The sequence below is a fragment of the Mya arenaria genome, chromosome 17 (genome assembly GCF_026914265.1).
Source record: "Mya arenaria isolate MELC-2E11 chromosome 17, ASM2691426v1".
NCBI lineage: Eukaryota > Metazoa > Mollusca > Bivalvia > Myida > Myidae > Mya > Mya arenaria.
The window spans coordinates 37,843,345-37,868,305 of record NC_069138.1 but is presented as its reverse complement, the minus strand read 5'-3'; the positions used below and the strand labels follow the sequence as shown (position 1 = coordinate 37,868,305).

General features: G+C 34.2%; 2 protein-coding genes across 2 annotated transcripts; both read left to right on the top strand.

Annotated features, from left to right (window-relative positions):
• The first annotated feature begins 2,192 nt into the window (after nt 1-2,192).
• On the top strand, nt 2,193-4,339 carry LOC128224926 (uncharacterized). The gene is made up of 2 exons (XM_052935030.1): nt 2,193-2,615; nt 3,839-4,339. The coding sequence occupies exons 1-2, from the start codon at nt 2,195-2,197 to the stop codon at nt 4,297-4,299; spliced, it is 882 nt and encodes a 293-aa protein (XP_052790990.1). The 5' UTR covers nt 2,193-2,194; the 3' UTR covers nt 4,300-4,339.
• A 10,452-nt stretch (nt 4,340-14,791) lies between these two features.
• Nucleotides 14,792-17,573, top strand: LOC128224708 (apolipoprotein L4-like). Its single transcript, XM_052934684.1, has 2 exons — nt 14,792-15,597; nt 15,885-17,573. The coding sequence occupies exons 1-2, from the start codon at nt 14,898-14,900 to the stop codon at nt 15,920-15,922; spliced, it is 738 nt and encodes a 245-aa protein (XP_052790644.1). The 5' UTR covers nt 14,792-14,897; the 3' UTR covers nt 15,923-17,573.
• The last annotated feature ends 7,388 nt before the right edge of the window (nt 17,574-24,961 follow it).

Sequence of the window (24,961 nt, the reverse complement as noted above, 5' to 3'; positions counted from 1 at the left end):
GACACAATGTTACGTTGATTGTATTATTTAGTTGAACTTATGTCAAGACATGTTTTGAGATAAAAAACAAACAAACAAAAAGTGTACTTATAAGTCGACAGTCCGAACTCGAGCATGCTTTAGGGCATCCAATATTTATGCAAAAAACTATAGAAACAACCTCAGTAGCAAAAAGTGTAAACATAAACCCGGTTTAATGTCAATGGGTAAACGCCAAAGACATAGAACAAAAAATCACAAACCAAGAAACATGAAAGAACAGCACAAAACTCCAAAAACAGCACAGTGCATACATAATATATATACAAAACTAGGTAATCTATGTTTATCAAGGAGGTACCGCCTTGGAATGGTCAGTAAGATGAAAAATTACTGGGGGTTTAAACCAATTAAAGTGCACAAACCTCACTCTTATCCAAATCGATCCGCCCCACATATATATGTTTGAATCAGTTTCAGTATTTATATGTTTTAACTGAATTGATTTTAATTTAATTGATATCATTTGTATGGTGTTTGGTGAAATCCGATAGGAAAAAGAAATAACTGATTCAAACATTTCGAATATCTATGTTCTCTGTTGCTTCTTATAAACTATATGGTTATATTAATTACGAAATCTCCTTTCAAATTTTTTCTTACTTTAAAAAACAACAACAATAAATACAATCAGAACCATATTTTGTTTTGGCGAAAATATAATGCTTGTAAACTATGTGGTTCAAAGGGCACTTGACAAGTAAGTAAAGAAACCAACCACCTGGAGCTCGCTAATTGTCACCAATAATAAATACCACTACCAAATGTGCTTCTCATATAATTACATGATTACGTAATATTTTGCAATCGGCAACCAGCGCCAATTAATTTGAAACGTGTCCATGAAGCTTGAGCTTTTGGCATCTCAATAATATGTCATTGAATCTGTTTTAAATATTTACTTTTTTCTAAGTCAAAAATGGATCGATCTTTGTAAATGAAACACACGAAACAGTAAAGATAGGAAAGTATTTTAATGAAACTCATATACACGTTTACAATGACAATAAAAGGTCAGATGGTGATAATACTGCAACGGACTTCAAAACAACAACAGTATACGAACAACAGTATTGACTGTATAAATGAAAGTATATTACGAGTTTAAACATATAACTCATACTCGCAGTTGATAATTAAGGAAAACAGTTTGTTATCAAACATTAAGTTATGCTTTCCGGTGGTTTATAGAGGTTCATTAATAAAATACATTGTTATTCACTTTTTTCAAACTGTTAAACTATTAATTTGATATTTTACACAAAATGCGCGTGAACAGTCATATATTTACGATAGATCAGTTGACTTTCAGTCAATCGTTTACATTCTGAACGAAACGACCATGTTTTCATATCTTATATGCTTATTGTATAAATGTAAATATGCACATTTCTGTATATGCATAAATCAGCGTGTAAAATAAATTTAATTATAAATGCAATGTAAAGGATATACGGTAATTTCCCGAAAACTTCATATTCATTCATAATTAAGGTGACACTATTTTGGTTATATCTGTCTTATTTGTGTGCTTGTAATTCACGATTTCTAGATGACCTTCTTGTGATATAAGTATACTCTTATCTGTTTACTTACAAAGGACACGGCATGTACGTAGCAACCGCAGCTTTAGGAATGAAATATATCATCGTTCACTTTAACTTACAGTCGCTCACGTAAGCAAACTGTTTTGTTTTGTATACCTATTATGTCCTAGCGCATACACGGCAAGCGGGTAACAAAATAGCAAATGATCATATTTTAGGCTTAATTGAACACAGGACAGGGGTTGTTTTTTTATTCAACTTAGACAGACATCGTGGTTTTAATGATCATAACGATTAACTGTGGAAGATGCCTCGATCACATATGATTTAAAAATCGTTATTGTTGTGTCACTCCCATTCCTGTCTTTTGTATTTTAGTTTCAATAATACAATGGAAACTACAGGTGAAAAACTCGAACTAAAACCCTGTCTAAAGGCACAAGTTTAAGGACCATGATACACTGAACGAGATAAACTAGACTATAGTGTATCTATGACAAAAAGCAACCTAAGCCCCTGGTTATGGAATTGCACACGACGAACGTCACAGATGATATAAATTGAGATAACTCCTAAATAGGATCGTCTTTAGCAATAAGTGTTACAAGATGTTAGACGGAAGAATAGTTTGCCTTTTTAAACTAGTGATACTACTCTGGAATGCCGCCGCTACTGAAAGCAGTTCCGTTTCTGATGAGTTGGCGAAACTAAACAAAGTTGTGGGTGACATTCTTAAAAACCAACACGACAGAGAGAGCAGAATCGAAAGACTTGAAGAGGAAATGAAGAGACTAAATGAGAAACTTGAATCCCAGACTGAGAAACTCGATCGTCAGGATGATGTTATGAAGCAGCAGAAAAGTGAAATTCAACAACAAAAAGCCCGTATTGAAGTCCTCACGCACACAATCGATGAACTGGTGACAATAAACGAACATTCTAATGACGAAGGAACACCGAACGATGAAACTGTTGTTCTTTCCGGTCAACCGAATGAGCACCAAGTAGTCAAGCAGCTCGTTAGACGTGGTATTATACCTATACTTAGATTGTTTAACAGTTTTTATTGTACATATTATAACATTTATTCGTATTTACTAATTGTGTTCAATTTTGTATTTAAAGTGTTGTTTAGGATGGATACATTATATCAATATACTTTATGTTTCTATAGTATTAGAGAACCCTAAGCACAAAGACACAATAGAGTCATAAACAATCGTCGACCGACTTCTGACAGCCATCGATCTCGAATTTGTTGTCAGAGGTTTTAAACAGGTTGGTGGGCGTCTGCAAAAGGTTATTTATGGTTGGCTAGTGATTGACAGAGCATTTAAGTGGACTGTGGTTTTTTGCTGCTTCACCAAAAACTTTTTTTCTTTAATCGGTTAGCAACACTTCGTGGACTGGTATCAGATTGGTAGTCAGTGGCTGCAGAATCAGTCGACGACCTTTCGCCAAACGGTTTCTTAACATTGGCAGCCACCTATAGACACCGGCGATCGGCATTTAAAGCATTAGTTCTTAGTTGAAACATGTAGAAATGTAGTGCAGTGAAAATGGATGAAATATTAAGGGATTTATTGCAGCAACCTAATTTTCAAACGTCCTAATTTGAGACCGTTTGCAAATTGTTGAGCGCCGTTCGAACATCGCAATTTAAGGATTCACACCACAATGAAGCTAGTTCTGTGGTAGCTTCTTTTACAATAATGTTAAAATTTGTTGTCTGATGACCCTATATAATTTTGGTATCTATTAAAAGGTCATTGCTTGCTGGTTACTGATATGTAAAACATCACCAAGAGCAGGCATTATACACAACGTTTTTACATTTTGCTATATATTAGTGTGTGACTTTATTTTAAATATATGTTGTTTTTCTGCATATTAAACCATTGAAATGCTACAAAGTTAATATGGAGTCAAAAGGCACCCTAAATGAATATCTTTTATGAATCGGATACCTTAATCGACAACTAGATGTTGCCTTTCGTCGATTTATCATCAAGCAATTGTAGATGGTCGGACAATGTTTTCAACCGCATCTGCAACCGATTGTGTAACAGATCGGTTAAATATTGGTCGCAAAAACACCGGCTGTGGTTGTCGATGATTGCAGCATTTTTGAATTGTCAGAGACCGGCGATCGTTCGTGGCTCTATTGTAATTTGGGCATATGCTTTTCTATGTAGGGATTTATAACAGTAAAACATGTTTCAAGTATTTTTTTTCTATTTATTTATTTACAGGTGTTAAACTGGTTCGACAGGTGGAGCTTGGAACGGCGGTGGCATTTCTAGCCACTATGGGAAGCCATAACGTTCATTCGGGCCAAAACCAACCTCTCATCTTTGAACGAGTTGTCACTGACATTGGAAACGCCTACAACCCACACATCGGCACCTTTATCGCTCCGGTGGATGGCGTATATTCATTCTCGGTAACTCTGCTCAGCGCAAGCGGTTTCATTTCGCACTACTACATATACAAGAATAACACGGCCATATGTCACCTCACTCTCTACCACCCTTCGTCTGAAACGTACACGTCCATGTCTCAGACAGCAGTCCTGCAGTTGAAAAAAGGCGAGGATGTTTCTATAAGGAACCTCGATGCAGACAAAACAACGTACGGGGACAACTACAGCACATTCTCTGGCTTTATCCTCTGGGAGACATATGCACACCCTGAAATCGTTGGCAAGAAATGAGCTTCTCTGTAAATCAAGGTCTGAATAAAAGTTGAACGTCGTTTTGTTTGTTAATGCAAAACATACAATAACACAATCGAATCTTAAACTAGTACTGCTACCTAAATGTACGCTGTTTAAAGGTGCGCACACTGAACGGTTTAAACGTTGCTCATACCACATATGCATTAGATATCTGTGTAACGGACGACAGGTAACAATACTATCCGAGCGGTCAATTCAATGATGGAATAATTGTAACCATCGAGATATATTATATTTTCTTCAAGACTACATTGTCTTAATGGTTGCAGCCGAATAATTTTTAAAATGATTCTTCAAAATATTTGGTTCAATACCGGTAAATAACTTAAATAAAACATTAATAAAATCACTATAAACTTTGTTTTCAACTTTCAACTATATTCAATTCTGAGCGTAGCTTCACCCTTGCAATTATATAACATTAAATGTCTAAATAGATCGATATTTCCTTTCAAACACCAATGTTTAATTAATTATGCTCTCAGAGAGAGTAGCGCAATATGAGAAGCCACCGAAGTGCCATATTATACGTTGCTACGACAACACTGATTAATCACTTTCACATTGCAAAGATGTTAATCCTACATTGTCCATATACAGAATGTCCAATTCAGGGTGAAACGTCGCCCTATATACTACATCCAAAGGACCAGAACCTAAGCTATTCACACACCCTTTACCGAATGTTGGTCGGGAACGCTGTATTCCGAATAAACGTCTACGTGATCCAAATATTTCACTTACTTGTACTGAATAAAAAAAGATTTGTCATTATTTATAAAATGTGATGGATCATTCAAATAAAATATCTAGTATTCGATTTACAATTATTTCTTGCCTTGTAGGTCCGAAACAATGATTTGAATATTCCGATTATAGGTGAAATCAATGACAACTGAAACACAGTCATTTGATAGGAATGAACTCCTGTTTTGGTGTCATATGACCTGAAATACATTTAGTGGCATAGAACTATTTACTTTTTCTTCCAATTTATCAAAAGGATCACTTTTACCAACAATCTGGCATACAATTACTATGCATTACTGCAGTTTAAAAATGTCAGAAAATCTCGAATGGTCTAAATAGACTAAATTAAAAGTCGAATATTTTCGATTTGAACGTACAGTTTTGAGTACAAAAAACATGCCAAGAAAAGTACCAAAACGAATAATTGCAACAAAACATGCAGCCTAAATGTAAAGTTATAAGGGACTTTACTCATGACGGAGCACATTCCCTTAAAATGACTGTAGTGTTGATCAGTGGATCAGAATACTGTGTTGAAATAAATTTGGGATACATTCGAAACTTTAACAAATTTCTTCAACTTGACGCATATCCGGTGAGATATGTGGTTTTAATTGAATTTTTTAGTGTTATCTTCATGTAGGCTGCCTGTTTTTGTTGCTTTTCAAGTTATTCCATTCAGCAAGGGGATCGTATATTTAACAGACGTTACATTTTAAGTCACTGCTCTATTGTAGCGAACGATGAACAAGCTGGAATTATGAAAGTTCATAATTCTGTTTCCAAGAAAGAAACCCGATCTGGCGTCAAGATAAAGCAACCCGGACGCTGGCACAAACGTTTATCAGTCAACCACGCTACGTACGTGCTTACTTTAAAGAAATACGAACATACAAACACGCGTGTGCTCTCGTATTTTCTATTTAGACCGTAAACACATTATATATATTAGTTTCATACCTTGTTTCTGGTTTAATATAGCCGCCACGTATTATTCTGTCTTACATATCTGTAATATAACATTACTCTTATAGGTTTTGGTCGGAAGAAATAACACCTTCCATGTTTGTAATCAAATTAATCATATTTCATCAATATCCTTTATTTGCAATATTCTAGCATGTCTTTCGTTTATTTTCCTTTTTGTATCGACAATGAAGATTTATTTGAATTTAATTTTACATTTTTAATCCAAATCTTAATAGGAAAAAGTGACATTTTGTCTTGAATTTGTGAAGAACATTCATAATGACGTTTCGGTACTTTATATATTAATGCAGGAATGTTCGCTTGCTAACATATTTCCTAAACTCTTTTTGTCTTGTATGACACCCCGTGTCCAACGCGCTGGGTAAATAATCAAGTATATAATTAGAACATACGTTTAATAAATTGATGAAAAAACGGCCGACTGTCTCACGATAATTTCTGAATAGTCGGAATATAGTATTTATATGCATGTTTTATAATTAACATTAATTATAAATAACTATAAAAAGCTATTTAATTATACTACGAAATAAGTGCGTTCAATTGAATTCCTACTTGGAACAAGAGTCATTAAGCGAACAACAACGTCCGTCTGTTTTTATCTCATCTTATCTTTATTGATGTTATTATTATATTTTGACGTGAAAATCCGCTTTCACAAAGCCATATTGTTATATTCATGGAAACAGTGTTGCCTTGCTTGACATTCACAATTATAGAATTCAGTACTCGGCATTAAAATTTCTTGAAACATGGTATTTAATTGAAACAAATAAGTACATTTTAAAGTCCCCTTTTTCTTGAATTATATCATGAAAGAGGAGATTCTTAGCGAGTGAATCTGCTACCCAAATCAAATCATTGATTGTAAATGACACATTGTATTCATCTTAAGCAGTAGGGGTTAGACATAAAAAGCAAAAAGACATATCCGTTAAAACAAAGATCAATTTAAAATACAGGTAAATCGAACTAATGCCGCCAATAATGTCACCGTAATGATTAGACAACATTAGTTAATCAGAATTCAGTATGTTGATACACGTTGTTAATATTAAATGCGTGTGAACTGTCATGGTTTTTACGCTAGATCAGTTGACTTTCAGTCAATCGTTTGCATTCTGAATGAGCGACCATGTTTTCATATCTTATATGCTTATTGTATGAATATAAGAATACACCAAAAACGTGTAAAAAGGTTTTAAAACTTATTCATATTTAAGGTGACACTATGGCTTTTGTTGTTATAACTGTCGTATTTGTGTGCTTGTAATTCAAGATGTTTTGATGACCTTCGTGTGACATAATTATTTTCTTATCTGTTTACTGACAACGGAAACGCCATGCATGTAGCAACCGCAGCTCTATGAGTGAAAGAGAACAGCGTTCAGTTTAACTAACAGTCGCTCACGTAAGCAAACCGGTTTATTTTGTATATCTGTTACGTCTTAGCGCATAAACTGCAAGCAGGGAACAAAATAACAAATGAACGCCTGCAACTGGACACAGGGGTTGTTTTATTAGCTTTGAAGATAGTGGTTTTAGTGAAAATCGTAACAATTGGTGATGAAAGAGTCCTCAATTACATATAATTCATTAATCGTAATCGTTGTGTCACTCCAGCTTCTTTTTATATTTTAGAGTTAATAATACAATGGAAAGTTAAGGAAAGAGAGACACTAGACTAGGGTGTATCTATGATAAAAAAAAAATGCAAGAAAGCCAGCTATTCCCCTGGTTATGGAATTGCGCACGACGAACGCTACATATCATGTAAAATGAGATAACTCATAACTAGGAATGAGTTGCCATTAGCAATTATTGTTACGAGATGTTAGATGGAAGAATAGTTTTTATAGACTTTTGAAACTGTGGATAATTCTCACGAATGTCGCCGCTACTGAAAGCAGTTCCGTTTCAGTTGAATTAGCGACACCAAACGAAACATTCTTAAAAACCAACAGGAAAGAGTAAGCAGAATCGACAGATTTGAAAAGGAAATGAAGCGACTAAATGAGAAACTTGAATTCCAGACCGGGAAACTTGATTATGAGGATAATGTTATAAGGCAGCGGAAAAGTGAAATGCAACAACAACAAAAAACGTATTGAAGACCTAGAGAACACAATCGATAAATTAGTGACGTATAAACATTCTAATGATGAAGGCACAACGAACAATGAATATATCGTTCTTTCTGGTAAACTGAATGAACACCTGTTTCTTGGCATATTTCAAAAAATTGAATTATATGTCAATGGAAAAATTTTCATAAGTAATTCCTACCGGGAGAATTTCGTCGCGTTTTGCTTTTCATAGTCGCTGTCCGCCACGATGTCACTTTTTCTAAAGCGTAATGTACCTTTGCTTCAGTAAGTTATGAGTTAAATACGTTAAACTTGTTTATAAAAGATTTAAATGTGCATAGGCCAGGAGCGCAATAGTTTTATTTGTGTAGATTTTTACTCATAAATCATCTTTAAAATAGGTTATTTGCGGCGTTAAAAATGCATCTGGAACACTGATATGACTTAAGCCGTGAACAGGCGTATACACTATCGATATACATGTAGAGTTAAAGCGCTTAAAGCGTTAGAAGTCTTTCGGCTGCTACGTTTTGTGAGTATAGTCATGTAATTGTAAAACAAATTAACATCTACTATACACTTCAAACATGACTGATTCGCATTTAGTTTACTACCAAAGAATGACCGCTTAGCTAAATGCATCCCACAAATACATTGGACATGCTTATTCAGTTTATGATTTCTTTCTACAATGGCAGGATCCTCGCAAAGAAATCCACTGGATCGAATCATCTCATTCTATTTATTCCCTATATGTATTGATGTATCTGAATAATGCTATGAACCTACATATATGCCACTCGTGGAAAAAACGAACAGGTATATAACAGTGGCTAATAAATATGCATATGCAACATGCTCATTCTAGGCTGAAAATATTGAGACAAACTGAGAAATATACATACACTTTCCGTTCCATTCGGCTTTACATGACTATATTCACAAATTGTAGCAGACGATTTAAGCGCTTTAAATTTAATTGTAAAAGTGTAAAATATGCGTTGAGTAATGGTTAAAGGTTGGTTGTATGAACTTACACATGTAAATGGTTTGTGTTAATACATATTTACAATCTTAATAAACACTCGTCAAACAAGAGCCGATTTAGGCTATTTTAAACATAGAACAAAAACCTATGAATGAACTACAACCACCAAAAAACTGAATATAGGATCAAATGAAATATTATTATTTCATTTAGAATATTTTGGTTTGACATCTTACCCCAAATGTGCCTTTAATTGCATCTTCAATACGATCCATGTTTTGCCGGGTTTGAACGAGTTATCTGGGAAAATTTCCGGGGAAAAACCTCATGAAACCTGTCTGAATCCGAAGACCCAGATTCAATTTTTAACAGATACAATCTAGTCCCCCCGCTTCAAAAATGTAAACACAGATATTTACATGTTTTTATTTTGATTCAGTACACATTCATTTTGAAACAATTTGCTTATTCTGCTTTTAATATTGCGTTTTGTAACACAGCGATATTAAAATACTTTTTTATTTTTATTTTAATTGCGTAATGTAGCTTATTACTACTATATTAACCGCATAACATATAATGAATATTAATTACAGCGCTACTTTTACTAGCATAATATGCAGAGCGCAGCTCTGTAGCTTTTAGAGCAAATTAGTAACCAGGTTATCTAGATGTAAATGTAAATTAGGCAGTATACTACCGTAGTTCTAACAGCGCTGGGATGTATACGCTCGTGCGCGCATTTATACGTCACATATTAAACTATTTATGTCGAGATTGCGATTTACGGTTATAAGCGCAGCACCCAAGCGGCTTGCAGCCTACAAACGACATAAGCCGTGATGAACTGTTTAATTGTTAACTACTTCGAAAAGAACACCTTAAATGATCTATATATAGCGGTAGACTCATAACTGCCTGAAAGCTTCAGAAGTTAAGTACTAGGGGATTATTCATTATAAATCTTATCTTTATCATAAGATATGCTTCAGCGATTCCATTTAGTCTATTGACCTATTATTTTTACAGTCCTATCAATGCACTCATATACAACTCTAAAACTTAAGTAAGTTTTAAGTTGAACATTTAATACAGTCCCATGTCGTCGGTCGGTGCAAAAATGTGAAATTTATATCCGCAACAGCCCCCAAGTTTCAATATATCGCGAAGCTAAGCGCTATTATATAACCTACTATCAAGAGGTAACTTGAATTATTACCGAAACCATTTACAATGTCTTACGATTGCCATTATTTCTTCAATTCATTGTTGCACTCGGTTAAAGTGGTTGATATCCTTTTAAATGAACGTCGAAATAAACTACTTCAAAGGGAATGATAATTTTGTTTGTTTTATTACGTTTAATTTACTGAAATTAAATAAATTATCATTTTATCTATGGAGTGCTAAATAGTTACCCGCATACTTCTGTGATTTGTTTACGCTTTTCTGTTGAAATACACAGACACACGTTTGCCTATGATTAAGGTGCTCATTGTTTTTCCTATTCAGCGTCGTCTTTCTTATCTTGAACGACATTTAAACTCTTACATTTCTTACCGCATTAGCCTTCCACATGTTTTGTCTTCATTTTTGTATTATTCTTAGAAAGGCATGCCCTTGTTCGACCCTATGAAAACAGTGAGGATGTAACCCCACCCTCTCTTGAGTATCAAATAATTCATTTTTCCCAGAATCCTGCGGGAACAGTATCAAACGATTCTATGACGCGAATATTGCTTAATTTTGAGTTTCTGTGTACTGCGTTACAATCTTCAGAGTTCTGTTCCTGCAAAATCAGCCATATAATGCTTGTTCGATATAGTTATCATTGAAACTTATTTTCAACTTTCTATAACCTCAGCAAAAGATAAAATATTTTAAGACTTCACCAATGGAGATTTTAACAGCGCAATATTTTATCTGTACGCAAATCATGTGCTTTTCTGTTTGTTTTGATCATTTAAATGTCCTCCCAAAGTGGCAGTTGGTAAACACTCATATATATGATATCAATGTTCCCAGAGACTATACGCTGCCTACTTGACAGAAATCATGTTTAACATGTCTGTAGCAATAGAAGAGATATTCGAGAGGCCTTTTTACTCGATGAGATGTGGGCGTCGTCGTATTGTTTCTTAAAGCTGTAGTAACGTAAAGCTTTAAGCCATAACACATTAATTTTCGAACGTAAATATAAAAACTGCGCTCTGTTCTTTTGTCAGTAGTCTTATAACAATAGTTGCAAGACATTTACGCAAATTGGATCAGTCCAAGACGAATATTAACAAAACAAGTTGTCTAAACGGTCAGTCTGTACTGCTTTAATACATCACTTCAAAGTGCGGTAAAATATAAGAAATAGTACAGATCACTTTTGACCTCTTCACATTATAGTAACCTCCCAGTCAGCCCATAAACATTTTATTAACCTCAGCCTTCGGCCTCAGTAGTCTGTCCTTTTTTTAAATGGTGGTTTTATAACAAAAAAAAACATCACATACTTATTGTAACGAGAGAGTGTCAAGCATATTTTATACGTTACTTAGTTGTTACCTTCATTTTTTATTTTATTGTCTTTTTTTTAGTTTTACATCGTTAATAATGCACTAAGGAAGTATTGCAGTAAAACAGTGCACGGCTGAAGATAACCTATTTGACACCAATCGAAACTTAAACTCTAAATAGCGATATTGATGAAGATAGCAAAAGTAGACACTTTTAATATAGGTTAATGAGAGAAAAAATAGGAGGCTTTGCAATAAAACGTGCAATCAAATTATAAATAACAAAAAAGAAATTCCCCCAAAACTCAAGTTTTATCTGCTTGCAAAATCAGTTTAGTTCGTATATGTGTCTCCATGATAGTCGGGTAATCTCTGCCTATATACCAAATCTGTGTTATAAATTGCCCTTGCGTCACAATGCACTCATTCATTCCATACCGTCCTTACCACACACGATGCTCATAAATAAGCCCATAAGCACCGACAAGAGAACGTATATCATTTTTCAAATATTAGGTTTACATTGTACCTTACAATGAATTAACTGGTTATACAGTTTGAACATTTACTTAAACAGGGGAGCTTTGTTTCTTAACCATAAATATATAGTTGAAAACAGTGCATTCGGTATGAGTTATAATAAGAGCTATGATAAGGACACAGACGATTATAAATATATATTAAACCAAGCCGGACAAATAGGTTCCCTCCGGGTTATTCGATTCCCCCACCAACACAAAACAACCTTCACGCGTAACATCGTGCCAACAAGAATGAGAAATATGTTATTGTTATAATTCGTTTCACAATCGTTGTAAAATTCATAAGTTAAAAACTAAGTATGTTTCCGGCGCAGATAGAAACATCCACCCGAGGGCAAATATGGAAGCCGGTAACGCAGCTTGCTCGAGAGTCGAATCTATGCCAGGAACACATTATCTTGCATATCTGTAACTTTTACATTAATAAAACTTGTCTTTAAAAAGAAGGGTTTTGTTACATTTCACCATAAACGAGTTACGTTGTTTACTGACGCCATGGCGCCAAATCACTAGAAATTAATAAGTTTATAAGAAAAGCTCTTTTGCTTTTTTTAAAATATCATAAGTATGTATATTTTTAAATCGGCACCTTTAATATTGCTGTTGACTCACCAGACATGGGGGTGTAATTAATAAAATATATCGTGTGTTTCCGGTCTGGATCGAACCATCCAACCCGATGGCATACGCTTAGGCCGGCGTTTCCTCTGAACGGATTGTCGATCCGGATCGGAAACAATATTGATATTTTTTTCCCGCTTAACTCACACATATTCCCGATTTGTGGAAAAGTGACGAAGAAAAACTATTTCCGAGAGTGAACACGTACCCGTCTCGACCTGAGGTCTCGACATATACGTGTTTATACACCGAATTCGACGTGATACAGGTCACTAGAAAATCGTCCTATCGAAATATCCCCTGTACATTTGTTCAGGGCGAGGTGGAAAACAGACGAACGTATTTGTATACGTTTTCATTGCATATTCACGATGCGTATATATTAAACTGAAATGTCGTATATTTACAGATTTATTGAGAAGGACTACTCAGATGCAGGCGTGAACGCTCCGATTGATATTGACAGAATAAGCCTCCATTATGATAAGTTATCGTCTGTTGTGAGAGTAGATCTTAGAAACCCTGAAGATGAAAACAATATAGTTCCTCCTTTAAAATTCATGTATACACGAGATCCATTTGAGCGGATTTGGTCTGCCTATTAAGATAAATATTTCTTGCCTGATTTCTGGTACACGGCCTAATGCGGAAATGACGTCACTTTTGCAGAACTGCTAGAATTCATTGCCATCAACGGTCATTTTAATAACAGCGAAAGACGTGTGAATGGGCATTTTCAGCCGACAGGGCTTAGTTGCAACCCTTGAAAATATCCATTTGACATTATCGGAAAAGCAAAAAACTTTGCTAATGACGAGGGTTTGATTCTCGCTAGTGCATGCTCGTTAGGTTAGGTTAGTGAGGTAAACATATCGACCGAATATTGACAAAAGTTAATTCTTTGGTTTATATCAAAGGCATGCTAAATATGTATAACAACATGCCAGACGTTCCAGTTTTATCAACGTCAACAGACGATTGTGGAAAGTATTTCAGTTTAATGACTATCATATTCTTTTATTATATGAGTTAATTAAACTCGGCTTTTTGCAAGTGATATTTTAAGTTCTTAAAAATTCGGAAGATCTTGTTGAATTCCACTACTAAACTATAGTATTCACTATTCACATTAATTTGTATTATAAGGTTAATTTTAATCAGGTTTAAGGAACTACGTTCGACGGATTTATAAAGGGCAGATAACACCAATCCAAAAGTGACCTCTCAGTGTTACCTCCCTCTGTCTTTTTACTTTTTCTGTTTAACGCATGGCACTGAATACAAGCCTGGCTATACCACATCCATTAAAGGGGATTGTGATTTCAAAAACATCACTGAACATGCTGAATCTACTTAATCCACTTTTTTGTTCACATATTCACCCCATTGTACTCCGACGAGTTTTTCGAATACCTAAGGTCAACAATTTATTTTTCTTATATGAAACATATTTTGAACTTGTTTATATTTAGTACATAAGTGGGTATTTATTCAAATATATGGTAAAGGGGTCGTTAAGTACAAGAAATCAGTATGGCTTCGTGTGCAAAACGGTCAATTCACTACAGAATATATAGGGAATTAATTTGTTGGTCTCTCATCTTTACTGCACAGACCTTTCCACAATGCGAAACAAGTATTCTCATTTCTAAGCAGACGTGCCTATTTTTACCATCTGTATTTGATAAGCAAGTTAACAGAGCAAAACAATTTGATGAACTGTTTTTGTATTACAAACGTATGCTATTATGCAAACAAAGCTTGATTAGAACATTATAAATTATCTTATGTTGTGTATTTCTTGTATTTGAGGCCTTTAAAGATTAACAACTAATGCGCAGTTGTGTTCATGATTGACAAACAATTGGCATGAATTTCAAGTTTATGTTTACATAAATTGAATAAACCATTCAAATTTTACAATCATCGGAACATAACCTCGTTCCTGTATTCAGTGCAGTGCTTTCAGTCCTCTGATAACAACATGCTTTCAACACTAGTTTTGAAATAAATTAAAAGTTTAACATTTCTTAAAAATATATTGTTTAGGCAGTGGTATATATATTCTAGCGCTGAAAACGTTAAAAACATGATTGGAAATTTAAAAGAACTTCTATCTGCCAGAAAGGACATTATAGAGCAAGTAGGGGCCATTTATCGTGAGATTAAAACTGCGGAAAAAAAATACAGAACAGCTAATATCGTAACAAAATCTGTGTCCATTGTGTCAGGAATTATTTCCGTGGGACTTGTGATCGCAGCACCATTTACAGGTGGGCTAACTGGTACAGCTGCTGTTGCTGTCACTGGGCTAGGGCTGGCTGGGTCATCTGCATTATTACTAGCAACATTCCTTCAGCAAGTAACGGAGAATGGGCTGTTGCAACAGTTACAAGAAGCGATTGCACGAGATCAAGCAGCTACAACGCGTTTCAAGCATGCTTTACGGGCCGTCAAGGAGGCACAGAGTTTAGTGAGGAATACTGCAACTTTCATTTCCAGTGCAAAAAGGCTTGCAAAATCTGCAGACGTTGCGATGGATACGATGCCCATTGCAAAGATGGCAACCACAGTTAGCGATTTCCTGACAAAAGTTAACTTTGTTATCACCGTCGTGATGATTCCAATGGACTTAATTTCCTTAGTTGATGACTTAAAAAATCAAAACGAGGGTCGATTAAGGACCTTTGTAACACGAGTTTCAGCCATCCTGGTTGTTCTTAAATCAGATTACTCTGATTTAGAAATGGTCGAAAATGAATATAATGAATTGTTCCCGCCGACAACTGGTATCTCTGTTTTATATTTATTTTAATTTATTACTTTCATATAAATGGTCAGATTCAGAGAAATTGATTTCATCAAAAGCTATTACCAAAATAGGAATGCAATCGCACGATTTAAAATAAATTACATGTACATTATTGAATATTGCCTAAAATAATTGGGCCGAATTGCTTTCATTATGTCGGCGAAAGTTTTGTTTTGCTTTAAATAAGTCATTTAATGTCACACGTAAAGAGATAAAAAAAATCTAAAACATAATTGTAATAATTGCCGATCTGTTCAATTCCAGAGGTGCCTGTTTTGCAACCAGTTAAAGAGGGATTGTGAATTGAATTATGAAACTACGATTCATAAAAGCGGATAGCATCACAATCGCAAAGAGAATGCAGTTTCTTTTTACAATCAATTTAACAAAAGAACGGTTGTTTAAACATTATTTGAAAATCTTGAATCAATGACTTATTTCGTTTGTTGATTTAAGTGTGATTGTCTCTTATCAGCTTGATTCATATTTTGATTTTTATATATCATGCTGTGCGTTTTATATGTTTTTGTACATAGCAGATTATCATATTTGATCATCATTATCATACTAATAAATTGTTATCGTTTATTATTATAATTGTCATTTTGCTATTTGGGATACATCGTTCCAGACAACGGGAGAAATAAAATACAAGTGCATACCAATTATGTTTCAAATGCACACTACTACGTTGACTGATAAGTTCGCATGTTTGGATAAAAGTTGGACTGACTGTCGCTGTAGATTGATGACTTTACACAGGGATCTATTAATCTGTTGATAATTTTGACATGACGTTAAATCGGATTTAGTTTGCGTTCGGTAGTAAAGTTATTTGCTTAACAATTTTGTTTGTCCGGATACGACACCGTTTACTCTTTTTTTATTGGATATGAAAATTGGAGCGACTCGACGTCATTTAATTCTCATACATTATAGCATTTGCTAGATTTTACATATTTATGATAATGCTGTTATCATTGTGCATATCCTATCTATAAGTTAAATAACATACATTTATCTACATAACTATAAGCTGTAGATCTTCAACTCATATCTTATCATATGTTATGTGTTTGTATTTGAAAAATTCTTATTGTGTTGTAGTTGTTTTTTTGTGGTTGTTTAACTGTTAAAAATTCATAGTACTTTTCATAATCATAGAAAATGGTTTCCTGTTTTGGAGGAATAAATTATATATTTCTGCCTGTTGTTTTCCCCAATGATATCCAAGTGCTACAAAAACAGTTCGACTCTAAGACTAATTTTATCAACGCGGCTCTAGCAATCGATTTAATTGGCCTAAAGTACATAGTTGGTTGGTTGGCCATATTTATGAAAATAAGTACGCTTTTAAAAGTATGCTTAAATCTAATCTTAAATCTAAGTATATATTAAATTTAACTTTTCACTTCGACACACATTTTCTGTCTGAATTGTTACTAGACTGAATATTTACACACAGTGTTCATGTACAATGATTCTCTGAAGTATGTTACAATAACAGATATTATCTTATCTTACCTGATTCAGATAAGACTATAACAAAAGTGAAGTTGAAAGTTTTAGTGATTTTCCTATAGTTTCGTATTGTATAGGTCATCCGATATAGGGAGTTACAGATATTTGCAAACATAACTCATCATCGCTCAACTATGGTATATATGTACATGTATACCCTTTATTTCCACTTATCTGTGATTAAACATATAACGTTATTAACAAGGTAATTTAATTAATAGAATGCATTATAAGATATTTTGATTTACTTACTTATGAAGGTGATGTATTTGCGTATTTGATATTTATGTTTTTTTTTTGTTTTTTTGGTTGGTTAAGTTTGTAATTTTGTATGTATGGAATCACCTGAAGGCACTATATTGTATATATATTTATCCACATGGGCTATGACCTTCTGGATATTCTGTAAACAAATCTTGAATCTTGAATCTATTAAATTATCTATTCATTTTGTTTTATTTCTTCAAATATTTCTTTTCAATATTTTTTTTCTAGTTTACGCTTTATATATCAAGGCCTGCAACGGGCGAAGCGTGGTTAACAACCCGGACGTTTTACAGATACCCTCAAATTTTCAAGGACTATCGACATGGCGTGTTAAGGTATTAGCCATGTAATACATCTCGGGAAACATCGGGTAACATCGTCATATATCGCCACTCGCCGTAACAGATCGCGGCGAACATCGGATGTATTCGGCCTGTACCGGATGTTGCTATTTTTAGAAACGGAAGGTATTTCCCCGCTATTCATAGGTCAATAATGGAATTTCTACATCGTAGTATTTGGAAACTGGGTAAAGTACCTGAAGGGGCATGAAAACCAAATCAGCATTGACTAAGCATTGAGAAGTTATCATCTGTGCAAACTCTACAAGTACAAATGCATGGGAACAGACCAGACTTCAAATGTTGAAGAATGATGAATTATTGTGATAAAATCTAAATGTTAGAAAACCAATGACATAATGAAACAGATGGTCAAACATATAGACATCAAATTTGCCACAGAGATTGTTAACATGTCATAATATTAAAATAAAATTTGTTGAGAATTTTCACTTTGATAGTTTTGGAGGCCGGTATTTCTGCCCGCTTAGTGTTCTTATTTTTACACTCATTGTTTTTAAAACTCTGTATTCAGAGATAATATCATAAATAAAATGCATTTTTTTTGAAAGAGTACATTTTATGAATAAGTAAAATTAGGCTTTATAAATTTTTACAAGAAAAAGGTCGATTTTAAAGCATTTTTAGCTATAAAATTGTATGGTTACATGACATTATGTTTATTTTCTTTAAAACTAGACGGTAAACTATCATAAATTTCCTTTTAAATTGTTCAATAGACATCATAGAAAATATCTAAAATGATTTCACCAGGTTACCTTATACTTAACTATTTTTTTATGAATTTTATAAAATTGCTACATATTTTCAAACATCGAAAAGCTGCTCTGTTCCGAAGAGCCACAAGATCAATCAAAATGATTTTTTTTTCTCATTTCTATCAATATTGTGTTCGTTTGAACTTTAGTGTTTCTGTTAACTGAAGTTTATCTTACCAGAAACACTTGTGTTTATTTCATAATCTCTGATAATACGAAAATATTTCAAATATAGACAAAATATTTACTTCGCTCTTTGTAGCCCTTGAAGCTTGGGGGTCAGTGTAATGAAACATAAATAACTTTTTTATTCACGGTAAAAAATCTTTAGAATTTAGATAAAAGTCCCAAAGTGTACCGTGATTATAACTATGTTGATGGTTTAAGCTTTCAAAAAAGTGTGTATTTCATGGCTAATACCTTAATAAATTGCAATCACAGGAACTGATTAATGCTTTTAAATTTAGGTGATAATTATCAAGCTATCTATGATGCCATGTTTAAGAAGCCTCCTATGATTTAATTCAAATAAATTTTAAACTGGGAATTCCTTATGTCAAACTGTATGATAGCATTTACAAGAACAATTTGTCCATTAGTTGCACGTATCTTAATTCTTCTTAAGCTCACAATAAAATGCATTTAACAATTCATATGCATACAGTATCTGGAAAATAAGAAAATATGCCATTGCAGGACGATAGCCGAATTATGGATTATTATTGACTAAGAGAAAACTTGGCTTCAAAATAATGTTGATAAAATGTAAAGGAACAGACCACACATTGGATCTTCTATATTCGTATTGTAGATAAATAGCAAAAAACACTTTTCTCGGGACGGGTAAATGAAATACAATTTACCTTTTCATTCTGTCGGAAATATGACTATACAAGGAAAAAGGGGAAATAAGTTGGAGTAATTAAAACAAAACTTATGAAAATTGTTCAAGTTATTAAAGTCACCATTGCTCAGCAATATATGCAGCACTGCGCTTTTGAGTTCTTGGACATACTGTTAATATGTTGTGAAACTTGCATGACGTCATTATGACGTAACCACCTACCACGAGTTCTGCTTCCTACACTTATCAAATAGTTTTTTGGTGCATAGGTCAATGTATAAAAATGAAATTTAGATCTACAAAATATATATGTGTGACATGAGACGTCTACTAGCCCTCTACTTCGTTCAGTAAGTACACACAAACGTGTGTCTAAGAACGTTCGTGGCTCTTTCGTATAACAGAAAATACCACCTTATGGGAACTGCACAATACTTGTACATGGTATAAGATGTATGTTACATGCAGCTGCATACATGTATGTATATTTTCAACATTAGAGAGGTTGCAAACCATTACGTCTACTTGCACTTGAACGTGTGACAACCCATACTAGTAACAGTAGCATTTGGCCTAAAACCTCGTTTGCAAAAATAGCTTTCCACGTGTACTGGTAGACTTACCGACCCTTGCAGAAAAAGAGTTGGTTGCACGAGCTTAGAGTTACCTTAATGATACTTGTATGGCATGTTCTGTTTATCGATTAGGAGTTCACATGTGAAAAATGATTAAAGTAGCGTTTTGTAACGCCTTTCTATGTATTGCACAAAGAAGTATTGTTTAAAACATATTTTTATAAATCATATTTTTATAAAACATATTTTTATATATGACAGAGTAAATCCTTATTTAACGTCATTCAGAACCTTTTCGCTTTCAGCTCTTAGAATGTACCTCCGAGGAATTTCCACAGATCAAAAGCTGTTTTTTTAGGACCAAAGCACAAACTCCTCACAGTGTCAGTTTTTATTTCGGATGTGAATATGAGTTACTCCCCCCCACCCCCTATTTTTTCAATATTTACATCATCAAAAATCCATAAATCATTGTTGATTGGATCGTCTGGAACATTTCAACACAAACAAATATTCATATTTTTGAAAGGCAAACGAAATTTCAACTAATCTGTGATAAAATGTTCCTTCCTAAATTTTCCCAACTCCCTTTAACACCAAACATGTTGTAACGGATGCATGTTTCACTCTTGAAAATTGTTTCAAAATGAAAAAGAGACATTTTATTTTTTTTTATTTTTGGCCTTCCCCACCCGGCAAACATGTAGCGTTAACGCTCCGTTCCATCGCATAAAAACCTCTCCTGGTTTAAATGTCAGCCATTAAATAGTAAAATTAACAAAATATATTTATTCAATTTGTAGGCTTAAAGTGGTGGAAATGTTTTGTTAGAAGATAACTTGTTTGGAAATTGTTACATAATTGTTACATAATTATTTGGTGTTATGGTGTTACGTGCCTACTCATTTTTGGCATAGTAAACTATCCCCATTATAAAAGTGTAGCGAAACCGCATACATGCATGATTACCGCCCTTTGTTATAAATTGGCCATTAACAGAGTTGAATATCTGGCCGCGCTTTTTAAACGTTAGTTTTATATTACAGACTTATTTATTCAATACAACTATTTTATCATCGACAATAATAATTTAAGGAATCATTTTAAACATTATTTATTAACCGGGAGTTGTTTTCATCGAGAGTTTTAGTAAATATAGAGCTGACTCTTTTCAAGGTTTTGTTAAGTGGAATTTTCCCTTTTCACACATATTAATAATGAACTCGTACACCCGGGGAGAGCTTCGCTTAGCTGATATACTCATTCTGTGTTAGACCGCCGTCGAGGTAGCTTCGAGCAGTAAATCGGAAATCGTCGTTTGAAGGCAATAAATTAGATTCTTGACCCTCTGGCTGTTTAATATTAAACACAGAGCACTGCGATCTGTGGGATGAAAATGCACCATGAACATCTATAGGGTAATCTGGCGTTTCAGTTCAAGTAGCCAGATAAATAGAGCATTGCGATCTAGTCTGGTGAATAGAGCTGGTGACTAGAAACACTAGTAAGCCTCATACCTGGCATCTGTGTTGGCCCTGTGGCACTGCCATCTGTATGCTGGCAAAGGTTAAAATATTTTGCATCGCCAATAAACAAGCTCCCGTAAGAGAAGTCCATACATTTTAACGTGATTGAACTTATATAAAGCAATGAGTAATCTTCGAAACCTGATCATTTGGTGTATAATGTTTTAATTTAACAATCAATTTTTCAGTCATTTGTTTCAATCATAAGGCAAAGTAGCATGAAGAAAATTCATAGAAGAGCGATCCATATAGGCTCTATTGAACATACAGTCGGCACGTTACAATAGACCCGTTCGATCGGGGTATTTAAGCGCAACACTATTAAGTTTTGTGTCTAGAAAATGATGAACTAGCTTTGAAATATTCACAATGTGAACAAATTTATGGATAGTAGCGTTCCCATGGAGCACGCCAAAAATACGCCATTTTATCCAAAGTATTCTTTTTATTTTCCATATTTGTTCGCATTTAATCTTACTAGAAAAAATATGCTAAATCGCCCCAATTTCTCGAAACTTCTTAAGTCCCTTATAACAGGATTAAGCTAATCTCACTATTTTTGTTATTCTATAAAATGTGCTATATTTACTTCTTCAAGAATTTTTAGAAATTATGTAGGAATAATCTGTATGATTATCAGAATAAACCATTTTTCATTTACCAAAAAACATTTTCAGTATGCATTTCGGCTAATTGAAATAAGCGACTTAAGCCTGTTAAGCTTAAGAAGTTTCGAGAAATTGGGGCCTGGTGTCTAAAGTTACGTTATTTCTATGATTTGATACGAGTTTGCGCCGAGTTTTGCAAATTCAGGTTTATATTCGAACACTCACAAAGCTGTGACGTAACATTCCTGGAATCTTTAATGCCACGCTTAACACTCGCAATTACGTGTATAGAATACATGGTAAACTATGTAACTGAAAAATATATGTACACTTAAAAGTCCATTTTGTTCTTGCATTTTATCATAGAACAGGAGACACTTAACGAAATAATTTGGAAGCAAATTCAAAATGTTTTTTTTTCTTCGCTTAAACACATAAGGGTTAAACATGAAAAGTCACAAAATTTCCCTCTCAGTTTTAATGTTTAAACAAAGTTCAAATTAAAGCACACACAAATCGACAATAAGGCCACCTGAATGATTTGACAACAACAATAACACAATGTTAGGAAGGTTAAGAATGATGGGGCATCATGCTTTGCATTCATGACGTCGACGTATGACGTCAACGTCCGTAAATGTCAGTTAGTTAGTATTTCGAACGTTGATATACGTAGTCTTACAAAATATACTGTAATGAACAAACGTTCGGGTTTGTAACGCCTTGTCTGTTTGTATATAGCCATGTTAATACAAAATGCGTGTAAATAAGCATGGTGTCTACGTTAGACTTTTAGTCCATCGACCGACAACGGTTGATCGTTGGGATTCCGTATAAGCGGCACTGACTAACATCTTGAAGTTGTTGGGTGGATCTTGAACCATACACTGGCAAATTTTTAGCACAACTGTCCATTTATTTTATGTTTAAACCGATCAATTAGTGCTCGATTGAGTAGTTTCATTATGTTGTTTGCAACGCATTGCTACCGATCAAACATTGCATAAATTACACGTCCGTCACGAAAATGAATGACGTCGCATTTCAGATTTGGCGGTTTGGTTTAATAGTTAGATGATCAAATATATGTCAAATAAAATGTAATTTCCAAAAAACCTCACATGCATTGTAAGAACTTGTATATACGTAAATAACGTAACTTTTTGCGTTTTTGACGCCATACCCTTACCCACATCAAGTATGTTTTTGACGCTACATAACATCAATGAAGATCAGTTCACCTACATATTAGAGCAGGTAAGAGCATATATTTTACAAAAAAAACACACTTTTGACTGTTTTTTTTTTTGAAATATCGATATTTAAACGCCATGTCGCATGACTTTTTTGTCGAGTAAATATAAAATGTTATTTTAACCTACACTCGTGACTGATGAATATTTGTTTTCAAATATCGATATTTAAACGCCTTGTCGCTTGAATTTTTGCCATGTATATATAAAATGTTATTTTACTTACAGAAACAATTAATGAATAGCACAAAAAACTAAGTGGAAGGAAAGGATATGCTGCGCACACATTTTCGCCTGTCCTTAATACTTTGAATCGGCCGCAGAACACTTAACGATAGACATAACGGAAGAAAGCTGTTAAAAACTCAGTCGACGTTTTTGACGTTATTTCAAAATGCATGATCGAAATGGACATCGTTTAATAGGTTGTAATTTGTTATGGGACGATGAAAAAAATATAATCGCTGCTCAGTTGGACAAATGATGGAAAATAAAGATTTTGGACTGAGTTGACTTGAGTTGAGTAATCGGCATTTAAATGCTGATTTGTTATAATTGTAAACATTTCTTCAAAAGTGGAAAGGAAAAATGAGATTTTGATAACTATAAATTCAGAACATTCAACAAATGCTTGTTAAAACCAGATTGAAACAAAATCTTACAGAGGACAGGTCCACGCGTATATTATTAGTCAGAATAATGTGTGAATTAAGTGTGATACAAGTACTATTCATGGAGAATGTATGCACCAGTTCTGATCGAGGGAACAGACAATTTGTGGATATTTGTTTAAATAACATTTATATTTACAAGGGTTAGAACTCTTTTTTAATCTCTAAATGTAAAATTATACAATAGTCACTACGGCATCATCATACACACTTGTTCTTTGTTAAAGATGTTGGTTAGAGCCAACGGCACATCTGAATGTAAAGGATGGTGTCTTACATAATAATATAAGATGTAAAATAATAACGAATAATTAAAATTTCTTATGGATTCAAGTTGATTTTAATGTAGTTCCTTTGTCCAGCCAGGTTGTGATTGCAAGTGTGATTTGCATGATTGCGGGATAGTGTGTGAATACATCTCCAGAAACATACGGGATGGTGCTTAAAGACCCTGTCACACTGTCAAGACTTGTATCCACGAGTTACCACGAGTGCTGGTGACTTATAACTCGCCAAAAAATGACACGAGATGACCGCGGATTCCGATGCTGGGTACATCAGTTCGACACCTGCTCGAGTTCTCTTCCATGTGAATACGAGAGTAGTACGAGTTTCTTCTGTTAAACCCGAGTTTAAGCAACATCGTGTGTACGACACTCTTTCGACAATCACAGATATTTCTACGAGTTATGCCGATATGTGCACAATATCATGACGAGTTATTAAGAGTGAGCTAAGAGAATGTACGAAAAAGGACGACACATGGCGAACTGGGTAAAAATACAGATGGTGCTGCACATCAAGACCAAATTCCAGTTGATCAGCGTAGGTGACGCTTCGTAGAAATTTAAAGGTGTTGTTTGTGCAGGGGGTGATGACTCAACATCTGGTTCCACGCCACCATTTGTCTAAACGAAGCCTTTCCTTTTCTCTTCGAAGGCATGAATAGTCTAACA

Bases quoted from the DNA above. Each gene is read 5' to 3' on its own strand.
- LOC128224926 (XM_052935030.1), top strand. From the start codon at position 2,195: ATGTTAGACGGAAGAATAGTTTGCCTTTTTAAACTAGTGATACTACTC. The intron at 2,616-3,838 runs GTATTATACCTA...ATTTATTTACAG, and splicing joins CAAGCAGCTCGTTAGACGTG to GTGTTAAACTGGTTCGACAG.
- LOC128224708 (XM_052934684.1), top strand. From the start codon at position 14,898: ATGATTGGAAATTTAAAAGAACTTCTATCTGCCAGAAAGGACATTATA. The intron at 15,598-15,884 runs GTATCTCTGTTT...GTTCAATTCCAG, and splicing joins ATTGTTCCCGCCGACAACTG to AGGTGCCTGTTTTGCAACCA.